The sequence below is a fragment of the Macadamia integrifolia genome, chromosome 11 (genome assembly GCF_013358625.1).
Source record: "Macadamia integrifolia cultivar HAES 741 chromosome 11, SCU_Mint_v3, whole genome shotgun sequence".
NCBI lineage: Eukaryota > Viridiplantae > Streptophyta > Magnoliopsida > Proteales > Proteaceae > Macadamia > Macadamia integrifolia.
The window spans coordinates 9,698,716-9,717,613 of record NC_056567.1 but is presented as its reverse complement, the minus strand read 5'-3'; the positions used below and the strand labels follow the sequence as shown (position 1 = coordinate 9,717,613).

General features: G+C 37.2%; 1 protein-coding gene across 3 annotated transcripts; it reads right to left on the bottom strand.

Annotated features, from left to right (window-relative positions):
• Positions 1-522: 522 nt before the first annotated feature.
• On the bottom strand, positions 523-12,725 carry LOC122092765. Of its 3 annotated transcripts, none has more exons than XM_042663049.1 (9): positions 12,461-12,722; positions 9,962-10,426; positions 9,662-9,833; positions 8,502-8,796; positions 3,735-3,807; positions 2,975-3,065; positions 1,597-1,676; positions 1,214-1,488; positions 523-956 (listed from the first exon to the last, which is right to left on the bottom strand). In XM_042663049.1, exons 1-8 carry the CDS (start codon positions 12,524-12,526, stop codon positions 1,234-1,236), a joined length of 1,497 nt encoding a protein of 498 aa, XP_042518983.1. In that variant the 5' UTR covers positions 12,527-12,722; the 3' UTR covers positions 523-956; positions 1,214-1,233. The 3 variants fall into 3 exon arrangements, 2 of the variants coding, with proteins under 2 accessions (XP_042518983.1, XP_042518984.1); XR_006144303.1 differs by lacking the exon at positions 523-956 and adding an exon at positions 1,769-1,873 and having other exon boundaries at positions 1,428-1,488; positions 12,461-12,725; XM_042663050.1 differs by lacking the exons at positions 523-956; positions 1,214-1,488; positions 1,597-1,676 and adding an exon at positions 1,880-2,050 and having other exon boundaries at positions 12,461-12,725.
• Positions 12,726-18,898: the final 6,173 nt, after the last annotated feature.

Genomic DNA, 18,898 nt, shown 5'->3' with positions numbered 1-18,898 from the left:
TTTTCCCTTTAGTAAGTTGTGAGGCTGATGGGGAAGTTTAAAGTGAGGTTTCTCTTGGATTCAACGGTAGAATGAAGATGTTGAGAATGAGGGACCGAGGGTATCCAAATTAAGGACAAGAGATAGCTGCTTGGTCGCATGGCGCCTACACTAGACGGGGGGCTAATGGCATAAGAGCATCAATATGAATAAGATTTTATTTCACAAGGGTGGGGTGGTAATTTTGCAAGCCATGTGTGAGCACAAGTGCCACATCACCAGGCAGCTTTTTTTCTCCCCTAAATAAAAGAAAAATTAGGGACACTTTATCCCACCCCATTGGAAAATTGTGACCAAATAGGTCCAGAGGTGGGAAAATGCTACCTTTCCCTCCACTTTACTCCCTGCCATGCACCCATCATGTGGGGTCCACCTCTCAAACTTTCCCACACCCTACTCCCTTAATCTTTCTTTTTTTGGTGATACCCCTACTCCCTTAATCAAGGATTGTATTTAAAGTGAAACATTGGATGCCAACAGAACTGAAGTAAATGTACTCACCCTGCAATAGTTCCAATATAGGGGACCAGGGAAGATATATTATTAATACACACTCAAAATACATTTTACTTCACATTTTGATTTCCTCAACAATATATAAAAAAAGACCAAGTTTTCGTTAGGCCATTCCCATTCACCGAGCGGGCCTTAGATGCGTGTGAGGGATATGGGGGGGATTTTGAGAAGGTTCTAAACCCTAGGATGGAGTGGTGAACCTCACCCTGCGGTGAAGGAAAACTTCTCCCTATAAAAAACTAATTAAGACGAAAACTTTTTCCATTTCCCTTTCATTTTTCCCCTTCCCTGTTTCTTGTCAACTGTCTTCTCCAATTTGATGTGTCCCGAGATTCTTTCACCAATATGAGTAGCCTCGTATTAAAACATTAATTGGATTATCACAAGCTTCTCCTCTGAACCTGCAGTTGGAAAACAGCAACCATACAATATTATGAATAACAACAGGTAGATGAAATTCATTCTGGTAATCTTTTTTCATCTATAGTCGTTTCACCAGAAAAAAAAAGTGACAAGAACTTGATGTATGTTGACTTTGACTTTCAACATTCAGGATTCAAATAAGAGCCCCAGAAGGACTGGAACATCTAAAACTACAAGAGAAAAATTGGCAGGAAGTTCAGAAGATTTTAGGACAATGAAATGATTCCCCGAATACCTGTGAACCCTGGAACTGTTTTATCCATGTTGTGAAGGATTTGTGTTTTCAATCCTGGTCTCTTGCTCCCTCATGCCACCCACTGTTCTCAAGTTAAGTTCCTCTCTTGGCTGCTGTCTCAGTTGCACACCTCTAGTATTCTGAAGACGAGCAGATTGTAGACTGTGGTTCGTTCTCCATCTCAAGTACTCAAGAAGCAGAGAATTTGTGCTGATTGCAATCCCAAACCCGGTGAATGAGGAAAGGAGGACCGAAAGAATTGCACTAACATTGAGCTGTAATTTTAGGGACAAAAGGAAAAGAATTCTCTCTGTTAAGAGATGAATGACATCATGACAACAAAATAGGATGGAACAATTCAGGATAGCAGCAATACAACTTACAACGTTATAGAAGATATGAGCAAACAGGATCACAGTTGCAAACTGGAAGGATGCATAAGCCCAAAGGTAACTCTTGCTCACTGAAAGAACCAAAATACGGAAGTCTTTTGAGTCATGATTCATGGGGTATTTAAAACGACATACCAAAATGCAAAGGATTCAAGAGCAATACTTGAGTAATGAGCATGGGAAAAAACCAATCTTTCCCTCCTTGGGCCGTACAACTTTTGAGGCTTTCAAAGAGCCACAGTTCAATGGTTCTCACTTCGTAGATCTCCTAGTTTCAAAATTGATCCAATGGGATACTTTTGAGAATCCATCTTATCTCATGCATTTGTATAGAAAAGAAACATAAGATCTTTTAGGATCTTAAATTAAATTTTCAGTATTTATAGTTGGAAAAGATCTTACACATCTCAGGGTGCCCCCCCTCTCATCCAGGTTGAGAGATAACCTGCCCAAACCAGACCATTGCTAAGATCAGAATACCTCTGGATTGGGCATGCATACAGGGTCCATGTCCACATCAGTATTCCTAGTCTTATATTGGATTTGGTAGTAGCTAAAGACTTCGTTTTACATTCAGCCGACAAATAATGTCATACTGAAAGAAGAGATGAATTTACGAGAATAGTACAACATAAGAGGTCAAAGAAAAGCCCTCTAGATCCACAATACCCTGCATAACCATATCACTGAATGACTCTTAACCCAACAAACATTTGTTTCCCGCTTATTCTGTGCTTGGGTAAGAGTTGACATATCAAAGCATCCATTGAAATGAGATAATCAGCACTGATGCCAAATTCAAAAAAATATCAATTTTTAAACACAAAAGCAAGAAATATGCCTACTTTTACCATGCGGCATGGGCTCTAAAGCTGAAGGTTTCACAGCTAGAATGGATAGGCAGCAAAGTGGCAAACAAGTGGGACTTTTAGACTGACTACCAAAGCTGCCATTGTAAGATAACTGGACCACCTAAACTCATTCTACAATTCAAATCAATCAAGCTCTTTCCCAACTAAATGTGGTTGGCTATAAGATTCTGTATCGCTGTTCGATTTTCTATAAAGCCATGTTTGCAGTCAGCCCAAAGCCAATCATATCTATTCTCATCACTTCTTCCCATGTCATTTTAAAGAAACATATGTAATCCTTTTATTGGGACACAATTCAAAGAACCTTTCTGTTCCCTCCTGGGGAAAGAAAAAGACCAATGACATGCATTCCTTTCATTTCATGCTAATTCAAAGAATGTAAACAGTATTTGTGCTGACGAGTGATACATCTCCAAGAAAACCTTTGTCGGCAAACCTTCTCCTGTGTCAGTTGATTCCAACGTCATAACAAAGAAACAGAGTTCAAGAAATCTTACCCATTGTTGAGGCTATCATGGATGAGAGGAGACCTAAAGCACAAGAGAAAGGTAGTGATATGGCCAGAGCACGAGAGCCCTGATCAGTAACCTGCTCATATAGAAACATTGAAAAAAATAAAAGATTAAATGAGAGGATTAATCAGAGAAACATTGAAAACAAAGGCAATATTGAAAAGAAAGAAGTTCAAGATGGCCAACACTACGATGACCATTAAAATGAAAATTCAAAGGAAAAATAAACGAATGTCATGTTTGTGGAAAAAGATCCACCAAGGCGGCCAAGGGTCATAAGCACATTTGAACATTGTTTACAAAATAACTCTGACCATATATGGTGTTCTGGAATATTTCCCAGCAACATTCTCTTTCTCTCATTGGACCCTCCATAAATATCACAACCTTGAATGTGGTATCCATTGAACGGTAGTTGCAGTTGCAGTTGCAGCAAAGCGTTTGTGCCATGTATAAAGTTCATGGGGGTGGGTGATCATTACCAATTTACTTTGAATTTGTATACATTAAAGCATGACTGATCATTGGTAGGAAACTTATTATTTGAAGATTAATTGATTTTGGACTATGGCCAAACAATAAGTGGCCCAGTGATTGAGTGAACCCAATCCATGTAAAAATCCCAGACGTCATATATACGAATGAGGCCCCACAAACAATAAAAAGTTTTGGAACACACCAAATGGCACCTCACTGTATACCACCCAGGCTAGATATATCACGAAGCACAAGACAAGTAATTTACCAGCAGTTGCTCCAGAAAGCAGAAATAGGCAAGCATGCTGACCATGACAAGAACTGGTACATCCTGCCAGACCCTGATATACATGGAAACAGAGAAACTCTTTAACTCCATGAATAAATTGGAAGGGGTGTACCAATAAGGAAATGAATATTTTTTTTTCTTTTTTTTTTTTTGGAGAAAGGGGGGGTAATTACGGGTATCTAGTACTGACCCTAATAGTGAGTTCTCCAAAATTTTTGGTCCCCCCCCCCCCCAAAAAAAAAACTGTTGCGTTTATCAGTACTTATGGTTCTCTTCTAGGAGTCTTTTGAGGATTTCTGCTCTTCAAAAGCAAGGCTCATGGTAGATGAATCATAAACAAACACTTCTGATATGCTCTAGAGAAGATAGATGGTTAGACCTGGCATTTACACTTCATGTGCATTGAAGATGGGAGTCCACTAAACACTTGTTTATCCATTGTCAATTTGATATGAGGATTCAGTGCCATTATCTTGAGTTAGGTTTCTGCTAACATCATTATTGTGCAGTATTGTAATTGGAACCATGCTCCTATTGGTAAGAGGGGCACTATTGAAACTTTAAAATCACTTTGGGTAGGGAAAATTCGAAAAAGGAATAAAAGAAACACTTAGAAAAGAGGGGGGAGGGGAAGAAGGGAGGAGGGATTTGCTATTTGACGCAAGTATCTGTAATATATTCTAGATATCAGGAGATCAAAGAACTATGAGTAACACTAGATGGTGGAGAAATTTTGAGAGCAAGGGGATGTTGAATCTCATTGAGCATTTTAATTCTATTTATTAACTGTTTGGATGTCCGTCTCGCAAAGCCGGAAGAAGCTAACAAATGATTGAAGTAGTTGATCAGGCGTCAAAGAATCTGGTTAGATTGTGTCAAAGTTCGTGGGCACCCCTGTGACAGGAGGGGCAAGACTTAAAGCTCCGCCCCCACCCCCCCCTCCAAAAAAAAAAAAAAAAAAGAAGGGAACCATAAGAGAGGCCTTTATCACAGGAAGGAAGAAGGAGCCATGACAGGATGGGGGAGTTCTTTTGAAGATTTCTGCTCTCTCAAATACAAGGTTCATGGTAGATCAATCATAAGAAGCTGAACACTTCTGATATGCCCTAGAGAAGATGGATGCTTAAATAACTTCTCCTGCATGTACATTTCATGTGCATAGAAGATGGAGTCCCACTAAAAACTTGATTATCTGTTGTCAATTGATATGAGGATTTGGTGCCATTATATTGAGTTGGGTTTCTCCTAACAAATTGTCCACTTTGAATTTGGAACTACAGTCCTCTTGGTAAGAGGGGCACTTTAGGCACTAACTGTGAAGATATCTCTTGTTGACTGCTTTCTGAACAATCTGGAAGATAGGAACAATATAATATAACACAAGGAAGTCCATTTGGAAGATTATCAATGCAGTTATTATCAGGATGGTGTATTGGGCTTCCACCGCTGATATTTTGAGGCATTTGGAAAGAACCTATCATTTGAAGTTGGCTCCTGACTTGAGGTGGAGTGATTCTCTCGAGCTCACACTCAGATGTGCAGGCCTTCATTTCCCGGTTCCCCACAGCAGGGAAGATTGAAGGTGTTCTCAGGTGAATCGAGGTCAGGCAAGTATTAATGGCTGTGAGGCCTATATAGGTTGTCTAATTTAGGTGTTCGTAGGGGATATTGGAAAGGTTGATAGAGTAAGGCAAGAGATAATTTTGCTTCTTTTGGACTGGATACATCCCTAGGGTCTCTGGATTTATTTATACGAAGAAACTGAATGGGGTATTTATTAAATGCATTAGTCTGGGAGGGTCCCTACAAGACCAATTCACTCTACTAGGAAGGCAGAATCCTAGCTTACACTCAGAACAACTCATTCTAGTGGATGCCCAGGTCAACCAATTCTGTCACTGACAAGTAAACCGAAAAAAAGGTGCACCATCACCTATATGATGTCACATGATGGTGCTGTTCTGATGTATTCCTGGGTCTGTCTGACTATTTTTCTCCCACCCTGTCCTTTGCTCATTAGATATTCTTTGTTTATGTGAGATGTAGATTATCCAACCCAAAAGCTTGAACTATTGGGTGCACGGGTTCACAAGTATAAATGAGGGGACGGAAGGCCTCAGGGGTAACCGATGTGGGACTTTCTCACAACACAACCCCTCATGTGTAGGCAGGATGGAACTGTGTACACACGTGCACAGATGAACGAAGGCAGGTCAGGAGACACCTGCAACAGGACTAGAGAAAAACGACTTTGATACCATGTAAACATCCAGCCCATAAGCTCGAACTATTGGGTGGAGGGACTCACAAGCATATGAAGGGACGGAAGGCCTCAGGCGGGGGACTGTTCTCCCAACATAAAAAAATGGAAGGAAAATGTAGACAGACTGACAGTGACAATTACTATGAGAAACTACAATGGGCTCATAAAATCAAAGAACTACCAATCTAATGTGAAAGAAGTGAGACTTAGAAATTTCAGACTCTTCATCAGGGGCTCTTGTGATGTGATAATTTGACAGTTAAAAAATATTTTAAATTTTTTACAAATTCATAACATTTTTTACCAAGTTTTAGATAAGTCTAAAAATAGAGATTTACTTTCTATTTCATCCAGACTAAACCAAAGGCAAAAGCTAGGTTTTAATCCTCAACGGGAATCACTAACTGGTTAAGATATAGGTTGGAGGAAGGACAGCAGGAGTATCCAATTCATCTAAGAGGATTTATAGGTCTTCTCTCTATCGTCTTGTAATCTCAGAGATTCTAAGTTTTATTATCAAGGACTAAGTTTTTTACACTTTGGGTGGGGTATGAGAGAGTTTTTACCTTATGGTCTTTAAGTAAGCATCCAAAAAATCCTTACATCTTATTCAAGGTCAACAAGTCCATGGGTGCTATATTAAAAGAAAAGGTAAATTACGAATAGTCCTAAGTATGGAACCAAGTTGTTAGAGCAATTTGAGTTCAGGGGCAAGTTTGTAATTTTCAAGTCAGGGTACTTTCAGGAATCGAAGTCTGGTTAAGTAAAGGAAAAGATGAGGGTATACTTCTGCAACTTCTGTTTTGGTGTTGGAAGCGCCTCTTTACAATAATTGTCCTTTTGTAAATCCTTGCAAATTTGCAATCACATCTTTTCGTTATTTTAGTAGCTCAAATCAATTGAGTTGGTAATTAATCAGCCAGCGAAACCAGGGTTTTGTGTTTTTCTTTCATGCAACTGCTGTTTTGGTGTTGGAAGAGACTCTTTACAATAAGTGTTCTTTTGGATATCCTTTTAATCAAATCTTTTGGTTATTTTAGTAGCTCAAATCAATTGAGTTGGTACCGAATCAGCCAGCCCAACCAGGATTTGTGTTTTCCTTCATGCAGGAGACATACTAAAGAACAAGAACCAGACTTTGGGTCCGGCCATGGCTTAATCACAGAACCCAACTTATCGTTTTACCCATTGATGTCTATTTTTTGGATGACTTTCTCCATCAATCTACTTTGGTGATTCGTTACAAATTTTCAAAGTTGACAGGTCTCTTTGAAAATGAATTTGTACCATTCTGTTTGACATGTCTGTCTAGGCTACCTTGAGTTTTTCAAGCAAACTGAAGCTTTTGGAATCAGTTTCCAAAGTCTCAAAACCTAATGTTTCTTAATTCTGGAAGGTTGCTTATTTTTCGCCAGATTCTAACAGTGTGTGGTTTTTCTGAGAACAGGATTCACACAAGTCACCTAGGGCCATATGTAGATCAGTCTACCAACTTGCCTCAGTGGGTAGCTTCTCTTGACTCTTGAGGTACAATCCAGGCTTACATATTTTTATTTTTATTTACAACCGAAAGATAGAAAATTTATTGAAATATAAAACCAATAGTGTGCAAGGACACCATGCACAAATACACTGACTGCACAAACGAATTGAGAAGCGAAGCAACCCATAGAGAAAGCACTACACAAGAAGCCAGAGTTCAAAGTGGGGGGGGGGGATTTTATTATATATACCATCATGATTGAGAAAAAGAAAACCCAAAACCAACAAGTGAGATTTAATGGGAGAGCTGTCAAGGCCAGAATTTCAAGGAACAATTAGATTATGAAAGTTCAAAATTTTGTAACTATACAAAAGTAACAATATATTTTACCTTTTTTTTGTTTTTCTTTTGGGTGAATCTTTTACCAAATTCTTAGTGAAACTTCTTCAAGATTTTGTTTCCATTTTGATCAACACCAAAACAATACCAAAAGCCAGCTATTAATCTTTTCAGGGAACAGCTGCCCAAATTTATTAAAAAAAAAAAAAAAAGATTTAGATTTGGATATGACCGTAGAGGGCGGAGATTGGCACATCGGTAAGGTTGTTCCATTGCGACCTAGTGGTCGCGGGTTCGAGTTGGGAAACCGCCTCTCTGCGAATCAGGGGTAAGATTGCATACATTATGACCCTCCCAAGACCCTGCAGTGGTGGGACCCTCATGCACTGGGTACGGCCTTTTTTCTAATCTAGATATGATCGTCCAGTTATGATCAGGGCTATGTCCTACTAAAAACAACTGCCTAGTGCAGTTGGTGAGCTATGATGTGCAAAAAAGCCCATGCTCACCAAGAGGTCTCCAGTTCGAGCCTCCTGGCTGTTATCTACTTCCCCTCCCTAACTATCAAAAATAAATAAATAAAATAAAAGGGTTATGTCATACTTCTTATATATTTCAACACAAGTAGAAGCTAAAATGATTTTCAAATCAAACAACTTGCCTGTAGCGAGCAGCTTCTCTATGCTGAGGTACAGTTGGCTGCCTAGAGACAGGCTGAGAACTTTGTATTCTCAATAATGTTACTGGTAGGTTTTGAACATCTTGCTTGCAAACATCACAGGTCTTGTTGCCCTTAATGGTAAACCATTTCACAGCACACTCTTTGTGAGCAAGTGCAAGTTCTCCTTTGCAGCTACACTCCATCTTAAGAGTTTCTCCTCCTTCCCCAAGCTCAACCAAACAAATTCTGCAAACTGCTTCTTCCTCTGGGATATCTTCTCCAGCATCTTCTGTTTCTGTAATGATAAGTTATATAACAACGATATATATTACCAAAATAGAAGAATATCAATGAATGAAAAGGAATACAAATACCTATTTTATAAATGGAGAACCTCCTGCAGACATTTCCATCTACTAAAATTAGGATCAATAGCCATGGCAACTAGACTTTGGCATTACCCCCACCCCCACCCCCAACAAAAGGACAAAAAAACAAAAAGGATGAATCCATCTGGCAGTAACCAAAAAAATCTGTGTAAAACAGTGAGATGTAAACAGTACACCAATTGATTGTCACACTAGTGGGTCCAAAGTGCACTGCACAAGACTGGCAGTTTGCTTCAAGACCACTATAATGCAAAGCATTATATTCATATTACATATTAATTGCTTTTAGCCAAACGAATTTTAAAATATAAATTTGAGCAATAAACATTTAGAAAGAAAAATTTGAGTGTCCATGATTTTTTTTTGGGGGGGGGTGGGGGTGGAGTGTGGATGCAATAGAAGGGGCACAATGTTATAATGGTGTAGAACAATCACAGACCATCACTCGGTTAATGTTGTTCTTCCATACCTAGATTCAAAGAAGGGATTATATTAAATTCTACAGCTAGATTTCTGAAATTAGCAAAATCAAGAGAAATTGGTATTTTACAAAACAAAAAACACCCACTCCTGTGATTGACTCTTATTTAGTCATGATTTTATTATTAGCCACTCCAACACAGGGAACGCAATGAGGTCTCACAGAGTGATAAACCAAGTCAGATTTTCCCATGATAGATTAATAGTACTAAAAAGCAAGAGTAAAGAATACAAATTAAGAATAATAAGAAGTGAGTTTGGAACTTGTTGAATAACAGAACAAAGGTTTACCAGCATCTGTTTTGCCATCATCTGTTGAGGTCTCATCAACAGTTGTAGGACGAGGGGTTGCTGAAATTACACGGATTATACCTCCAATAGAATCTGCCCGCCTTAAGCTTCTGGTTTTGGCATTGACTGGAACTGACATTGAGCGTGTTATATGGTGACAAACTTCCGGTTTCTGTAGAAAGATAAAATCCACTTTCAAGAGGGCCGCATTGATAACAGAAAAGAATCTTATTAATAGGAAACAGACCTCAAGTTCTTAATCAATAAAAAAAAGAAGAGGAACGAACAAAAAACACTTACAATAATATTAGAACAATCGTCAATATTTCTTTCCCATGCACTTTGAACGCTTGAATTTGCAACTGGTGTAACTGGCAATGAGTTTGTTCTTTTTGTGGATGAAGAGGAAAAAACCTTGGTCAAAGAAAAAGACCTTGAAGTAGAAGGTTTATCCAGAGATTCTTCTGATGGTGGTGTATCAGAAATGAGAACTGTCTTCTCACCTTCCTGGAACAAATTTTTTGTCTTAAAGCTCCGCTGTGAAAGAAGACTTCTAATAGATGGTTTGAACTTTGCTGAGCTTGGCCTTGGCGGCAACCCTGGTCTAGTAGAACTCGGACTTGATATAGAAGGAATATCTATTGCAGTGGAACTAGGCAACGAATCTTCCAAGGACCTTGCAGGTATTTGCAATGAGGAGAGATTTGGCTTCCTTGGACGCTGAACTGAGGAGGCCTGCCCATTAAATTCTTTTTCGTCACTTGACTGCAACATCAGAACGCATTGAAATATATAAGATGCATCTAAAACTAGCGCAAGGACAATCAGGCAAAAAAGAAATAAAATGGTAATTCATCGTTACAGTTAATATCTTTAAAATTTGTTTTCCTGTCAAGCACTACACTTGTATTAAAACAAAATACTCAAAAAATAACCAACCAAATTTTGGAATGCTGCTATTCACCCAAAAAAAACCAACCAAGATCCAAAAGAGATGCCAAATTAGCATGAGCAGACCCCAAGAGGGTAGCTCAGTTGGCATGGATCAATACTTCACAATTAATTAGTACGATCAGTTATACTAGGAGCCTACTTATCCCCCCCCCCCCAAAAAAAAAAAAAAAAATAGTATGATCAGTTGTATCCATGATTCTAAAACACAGTATCAGTACTAGTATCGGTCTAGGCCAATACCGATATGGATACCAGTGCTGATCAGATGTATTGGGCCGATTCGATGTCAAAATGTCACTTTTTGGGTGTTCCACCAATACTGTATATCTGTATCGGTCTGGAATAGGTATCGGGTGAGGCCGATACCAATGCACATCAAGAGATACACCCCATACGATACTGTGTTTTAGAACCATGGTGAATTAAATTTTGACTAATTTTAAATCGTTTTCAATTTTCTTTTCTTTTCAATCAAATATTAGCTTGTGTCATTTTTTCATTATTGGACTAGGCAATCCCACCCACATTGATCAGTATGACCCAAAAATTCTAGAGTCAGATACTAATATTTAAATTATTACTTGGGAAGGCAGCTGTACATTCATAATTGTCCATAAAATCATTAGGGTTTTGGAGAAGCTTAATAAAATCATCAGTTGCCATAACTTGCATTTAAAGGCACAGGAATAATGAATAGCTTTGGGTTCCAAACCCAGGACATCACAGAACAGGGCCAAAGATAAAGTAAACCTTGCTACTGACATCTGACAAGCTGAGCTCAAAAGCATATATGTAATACAACTCCTTCGGGAAATCTCTGGATGAAACCCCTTAGAAGTCTTTGGGACTTTCTCATCATCCACCTAAAGGTTCATCTCAATGGCAGGATTTCTTGACAACAGTTAAGAATATTGTCCACTTGATCTTGCTTCACTCAGATTCAGCACTGAAATGTCAAAGAACTTGCCCCAAGGCCCGCACATGAACCCTTGCAAGGAGTGATAATCCTCCATCTTCCAACAGAATCTTCCCTAAATTTAATGCATGCCAGACTTCTTAGACATCACCTTCTAAATGCTATTGAGTTGTTCTGGATTCTAAGAACTATTGGTTCCATAGCTTCATTACTTTTTTAGTGAGTTCTTCTTCTCCATCTCAATCTCCTTTTTCCTTTTGGCTTCTTTTCTTTTCAGGTGAGGGACAGGGGTGGAGGGGTATGGCGGAAGTGGTTCAAATGCAATAGTATAATACTAGAATGAAAGAAGAAGAATATGACATAAAAAGAAAACTAAACATACACATACAAATCCAGAAATACTGAAACGACCTCCAAAACCGCCAAATCTTTTTTTTTTTTTTTTTTTTTTTTGAACTGATCCATATATCTCTCACAAAAATACACTTCCGGAATTCCCTGGGAATGCCCTGCCAACCTACCCAACAACTGTTAAGACCTTCGCTAGATACCTGACTGTATCAAGATTGCATTTTGAAATTTCTTTCCTAATCCCAGAGTAAATCTTGTTTTATACAAACTAAGTAATACCAATCCTGGTGGAAAAGCATTCATTTACCCATATCCTCTCAGTATCATAACATGTAGCAGCGACTATCCACAGAAAAAAAGTTATCCATTTCACAACAATTATCCATCCAACTAGAGATTACACTAAAAAAAGCCACCGACGCAGAAAAAGTTGCATCTTGTGATCAGCTTAAACGCCTCTAGTAAAAATTTCAACTCTCAGAGGTAACCAAAAAATAGTTTGAAATTTCAGACTGATGAAATCCATTATAACAAGAACACATAAACGCAGACAAAATGAGAAAAGAAAAAACGAATACCTGAGGATCAGAAGCATCCGGCATTGATTCTTCAATAGTTTTCAATTCAGAAGATGAATTATCCATTGAAATCAGTAACCAAAAACTCTCAACTTATAACTGATATGCAACAAGAAAAAAAGTGGAGAAATGAAGAAATGGAAGTTATACAAGGTCCCAGAATGTTCAAAAAGAGGAACCCTAAAAATTATTTTTGGTTCTACTGAGGAGAGATTAGGAATCATAAAGGAAAAAAAAACACTACAAATGACTGTAGTAAGCGACTGTTTGGGTCTGGAGAGTATACCACAATTATTAAAGTTAAAACATGCTTTTGTCATCCTCAATGATCATTAGTTTAACAGAAATTTTACCCGCCAACTTGTTTTGATTTTTTTTTTTTTCTTTCTCTTTTTATTAGTGCAACTTTGCAGTATGCATATTAAAGGACTAAGTTTTCTTCACCACGCATGTACGGTACGAATTTTAAGGCTGCGTTTGGTAACGTTTTTGTTCCAGAAACGAAGTTTCGTATAAAAAAATGAAAATTTCAATTTCTATGTTGAAACATCGTTTTTAAACGAAAAAATGGTGTTTGGTGAATCTGTTTCTGGAACGGTTTCAAAACGCAGGTCTTCTTTCCTCGCTCTACGCGAAATTGTGAAAAATGAAGAGCTAGGGTAGAAGACAAGTTTATCGGGAATAATTTCCCTAAAATCCCCCAAATAATTCTTTTTTTTTTTTTATTTGAAACGAAACTGGGAAGACAAAACAACTATTTGTCGTTCCGTCAATTCCAGTTTCTACTGTTCTTTTTTCATTTTTTGTTCCGAAAAAACGAAAACTCGTCTATGATGCACCAAACACTTTATTCTGTTTTTTCGTTTCAATAGAACAAAAAAACTCCAGCAACGTTCCAATAGAACGTTACCAAACGCAGCCTAGTGTTTAGATTTAAAAATGTAATTAAATATTAATATTTGATATATTAACTATCATATTTTTATAATATTATAAATTTATTTTTTTTTAAATTATTCATCTGGTAAAAAACAGAAGCCCCAATTTAACCAATGAATGGGACTTGAGAGTATAATGAGTGGATAAGTGAAGAAGAAGAGGAACCTAGTGCACGAGGTTTTCGTTACTACAGGGTTGGGGATGGACAAGTGTACGTAACTTTACCCCTACTTCGCATAAGAGGCTATGTTCCAAATTTTGAACTTTTGACCAACATGTTGCAATGAGTGGATTAATGATTCTTTCTATCATATGGTGGAGAAAAACTTAGTCCTTTAAAATTCTTGAGAATTACATGGTTATGATCCAAATTTTATATCCTGTTTGATTTGACTACGTAAAATGGGGTGAAAATTGGGTCGGTTTGATTAAGAGGATCTCTAATTGGATCAAATTCAATAATGCCCTGATTTGATTCACTTAGGGGATGTTTGGTTCGGTAAATCTTTGGGATGACATTCTTTGGAATGATAATTCTTAATTTTTGGAGCTGTTTGGTTTCACTAGATTGACCCTCATAAGTGAACACCCTACTTCCAATGAATGACCATATATACAAAGGATGTGTTCCAAATATGAGTTTACCTCAACACCTAAACTCAGATTTGAGCAACATTTTTACCACCTAATATAAAAGGAGAAAGCGAAAAGAAGTTCTCTACGAAAGCCAATATCTCAACCTGCGAGAAACATGTACTAGCCTCAAGGTAGAGGTGTCAATTCCTAAACCAAACCGGTAAAACCGACCAAACCAAACCGATAACAACACGGACCGAACCGAAGCCTTATTGGTTCCATTCGTTTTGGAGTATTGTAACCCCAAAACCAAACCGAACTGCACCGAAAACCGGATGAACCCGAAACCAAACCGAAACTGGCTCAAAACCCAGACCGAAACCGAAACCGAAACCAAACCGATAAGAAACCGAAACACTCCAAAATTCATTAAAAAAATCAAAATTTGCATAGTTTTGTATATATTTGTATTGAAAGTCGAATCCAAACTGGACCAAAAACCAAAACCAACCCGGTTACAAATCGATTTAAGAAACCGAAGACAAACCAAAACCAAACTGCAGAACTCTGTCTATTTTCTTTATTTTCTATATAAAAAAAATCAATATCTATACAGCCAAGTATTTTGAGTTGCCCATGAATTTGCATGCACACTCTCATGGTATTTATATAGACCTAGATTTTCAAAACTTTATTTTGTTATTCAACCAACTTTAATTGAGTTAAAACTTGACGAAACATTGAACCTTTGGGCCTCTCCATCAACAAAAATCTGAATTTAATCAGAAATACAACATGGAAATATATGGGATTGATGAGATTAACTTTATAATATTTAAGGGAAAACAACAGTCCCGGGTCACACGGCCCTGCCAATGCGGGGGTCAATAAGAAGGCACAATGGGCATAAAGACAGGGTGGGTTTCTTAGCTTTCATAGGGATGTGGGTGTAATTTTGCCACCCTCTATGGGACTTTGCCTCAATATCTATACGGGATTGAGTTCCTTATACAATTGCATAACGTATGATAACAACTCCTTGTGTCTATCTCTCTCCTCCCATAACAAGAAATAGATAAGTCATTTTATAGGAGGGAGTAGAGAGACAGACACAGGAAGGGAGGTGCTAACAGCCTAACATACCTTCACAGCTACGTTGTACTTTAGCATCTCCCTGTATTTACATCTCTCCTCCCTTATGAAATGAAATATACACCCTTGCTATGGAAAGAGAGAGAGAGAGAGATAATCTTCGGAAACACTACCGTAAAGTGCACTCCTCGACATAGAACTCAATCTCATGATTCTTTAACAATTATTTTCTTTTTCAGTGGGGTTGGATATACTTTTCAATAAAATTTATTTTTCCTTTAAATTCTGTCAAGAGACTCAAGACTGTATGGTATGGAATTTTTCCTTTAACCTTTGCTGATTTCGTAACTTCTCTGGACTCCAACAGCTTTGGTGGGCTGTCAACGTATAACTTTGACAGGGTCTCCCATGACTGAACATAAGATTGTAGGTCCGGTTTCTATTCCTATTGATAGTAAGGTGGTAAGCACAATGGTCAAATCTGCATTTGATGCACATCTTTATTTTTTTTGGTAGGAAATTTGATGCACATCTTATACTTTTAAGTCTTATCTTATATGTACTTTTCAAATAAAGGCCAAACAGAATCCGCTTGGTTGGACTAACAAGGGAGAAAGAACCTTACCTAGTCGCGTGGTCCTAATGCAAGGTCAATGAGAGTATGTGTACGGGTAATGATAAATAAGATTTTCATTTTGAAAGGTGATAGGGTATATAGTTATTTCATAGGAAATTGTATCTTGGCATAGGGGCATGCGACTAAATAATGTTCTTTTTTTTTAATAAAATTTATGATAATAATTGAAAATTCAATAATTTATAACAATGGGGAAATAGAATTCTACAGTTATTTATTTATATATATATATATATTTTTTCTATTTTCACTCTACAAGAATAGTAATTGAAAAAACAATGGTTTATTACAATGGGGAAATAGAATTCTATAGTTTTCTTTTTCTATTTTTACTCTACAAGAATTTTGCTTAACTTTTAAGCTTCTGCCAAATGTACCCCCAAAAGAAAAGATGTGGACCTTATGTTTAAATGAAAATTTGAGATGCATCAAAATGGTTAAAGTTCCTAAATTGAATGATAGAAGGGGGAAACCTAATGCATTTTCGACCATGGTATTGGTCTCATCAAATCCCATTACGTATTCATTCCAAAGAGTATGAGCATCTTCTATACGCAACTGTGCAATGGACTATATCATCATTCCACGTGGATAATCTTAATTATTAAGCATTGTTGCACACTTAAAGCCAGCCAAAACACAAATTTCATTCAACTCCTATTTGCTATGTTTGGATTTTTGGATATTTTGTTTGTGGACACTTCCCCTATTGGAATCAGTCTAGAATACTATTATATTTATTTATTTATTTATTTTATTATTTTTCCTTATATTAGTAAGTAAAAATAACATAGAATCAATTTGTGTTGTAGTTAGATCTTCAAAAAAATTGAATACAAAATTAGGCAAAAGGTTTTATGCATGGTCATGCACACAATCATTGGATGAGAGATAAGGGTCTATGGTGTACCCTCTTCAACCCCATTCGAGGACCATATAGCCATGCACAAAACCTCTCCCCAAAAAACTATGAATAATTGAAAATATATGAAAAAGGTTGCTTCTTCCAATTTTTTTTGTAGGGTTTAACTGATTCTTGATCGATTCTGATTTGATTTAAATCAAAATTGTGATACCCAATAATACAGCAAGTGTACCAAACTTGCCTGTGAGATCGGTGATGTGTCCTTAATAAGAGACATGAAGTACAAAAGGGTTTGGGAGATCAATGAAAGTGTACAAACTTTAGTCCCACATCGTATATGAGGAAGTTATTGGGATAGTTGATAATATATAGTTTTCTTAGCATAACAATTGATAACCTCTAGCTTCCTTAATATGATACAACGTGTTTTAAAACCTTAAGACCCATGGATTAAATAAAATAATATTATATCAAAGTTAATGGGACCAGAACATTACAAAAATCATGAAAACAAATCTTATGTCCAATTTTTTGTTCTTAATCCTTGACTATAGTAAAAGGAAAAGGATATGATATCAATGTAATATTTGTTGGACGCAGGTGCAGTGGTGTGACAAGCATCAAATGATCGATATGACATCAACATGCATCCTGATGTCGTTCTAGCCATCAAATACTTGTGGCACCACTGGATCCACATCAGAGGGTGTTTTCATGTTTCAAAAGTCTAAAGTGAGAGAGAGAGAGAGAGAGAGAGAGAGAGAGAGAGAGAGAGAGAGAGAGCAATAAGGTTAACATAGGCATGGGTGGCCAAAAATTAATAGGCGGCTCATCAAGAGTATCTTAAATATACCAACAAATAACCTATTAATTGCCAATCCATAAATGTGACACCTAGCATTCCCCATAAATGCATGACGAAGATGTTTTCTATTCATTTTACCCGTCTCTTTTTGCAGTTCCTCTAACTTAGGCTGTGTTTTCTATCAATTGAAGGGAAAAAAAAACTTAATTTGTGTTTGAGATCCAAAAGTAGAAAAGAAAAAAAAAAGAAAAAAAGGTATAATTTTAGTTTAAGATTTTCTCTTTGTACTTGACATGCCCTGATTTACGAGAAACTTAGTTTTTGAATTTTAAAATTCCCCTAAAAATTGCCAAGTTTCCTTATGTTCTCTCAAAAAAAAATCTTATCAAGAAAATAAGAAATCATGAAAAAATACAATTTTTTTTCTTTTTTTCTCTTCTAATGGTAACTAGATATACATTTTATTTTTTATTTTTTCATCATTTCATCATTTCATCTTTTTTCTTCTCTTTTCTTTTTATTTCTTTTCTAGATTTTATGAGTATAGATGTATGAGTATCTAAGAGGGAATGTATGAGTATCTAAGACTTATACAAATTTCAGAATCAACATGCACAAAGTCAAAGAGTTAAAACCTATATATAGATGAATAGGACTTATTCTTTAACAAACCAAGTTTTGTTACATCCTGGGTGTGAAGCAATGCCCACATGCCACTTTATTACCATAATTTGATTATATATATTTCGATTTCATAAATAAGAGGTGAGAGTAGGGGTGTCAATTAGTGGTCCGACCTGACTAAACTGATCGTGATTGACCGTTTATAGATCGGCTCTGCCCGGACCTTTTATTAAACGTGTCGGGCTTGAGCCCGGCCCGTTTATAAATGGTCGGTCTCGGTTTTGCTACTTGGACCGTCGGGCGTCCGATCGAGACCGACTGAATAACGCCCGACCGAGACCGGCCTATTGTGCACCGACTTGGCCCGACCCTTTAATGATTGTAAAATACCTATTTTGCCCCCCAAATTAAAGAATAAAAACTAAAAAGTAAAGACATATTCACATTTTAAATAATGGTTATATTTGGTATCATTTATTGATTTATTGTCATTTTTTTGGGCTTGCATGAGTGGGTCGGAATATAATAGCACATTTTAAAGAGGGCCCGTTTAAAAATCGGTTAAAGCCCGTTTAACATTAAATATGTCCGTAGCCCAGTTAAGGCCCGACTAAAGCCTGATTAAGGTAGCCCGATTATAGCCCAAGACCGACCGACCGGATATAAAGTGTACCATGCCCTCAATAACTAAGCCCGATTAGTTAAATGGGCGGACACGGTGTAGCCTTTGAAAGTCTTCAAGCCCTATTGAAATTATCATGATATGATCACATCACCAATACATAAGGGATTTTTCTATTCCTCTATTGAAGGAAAACTTTATCCTCCTCCAACTCTCCAACTCTGTTATTCATGATGAAATTTTCTACCCTCTTTGAATGTCTCTTCATCATCCATATA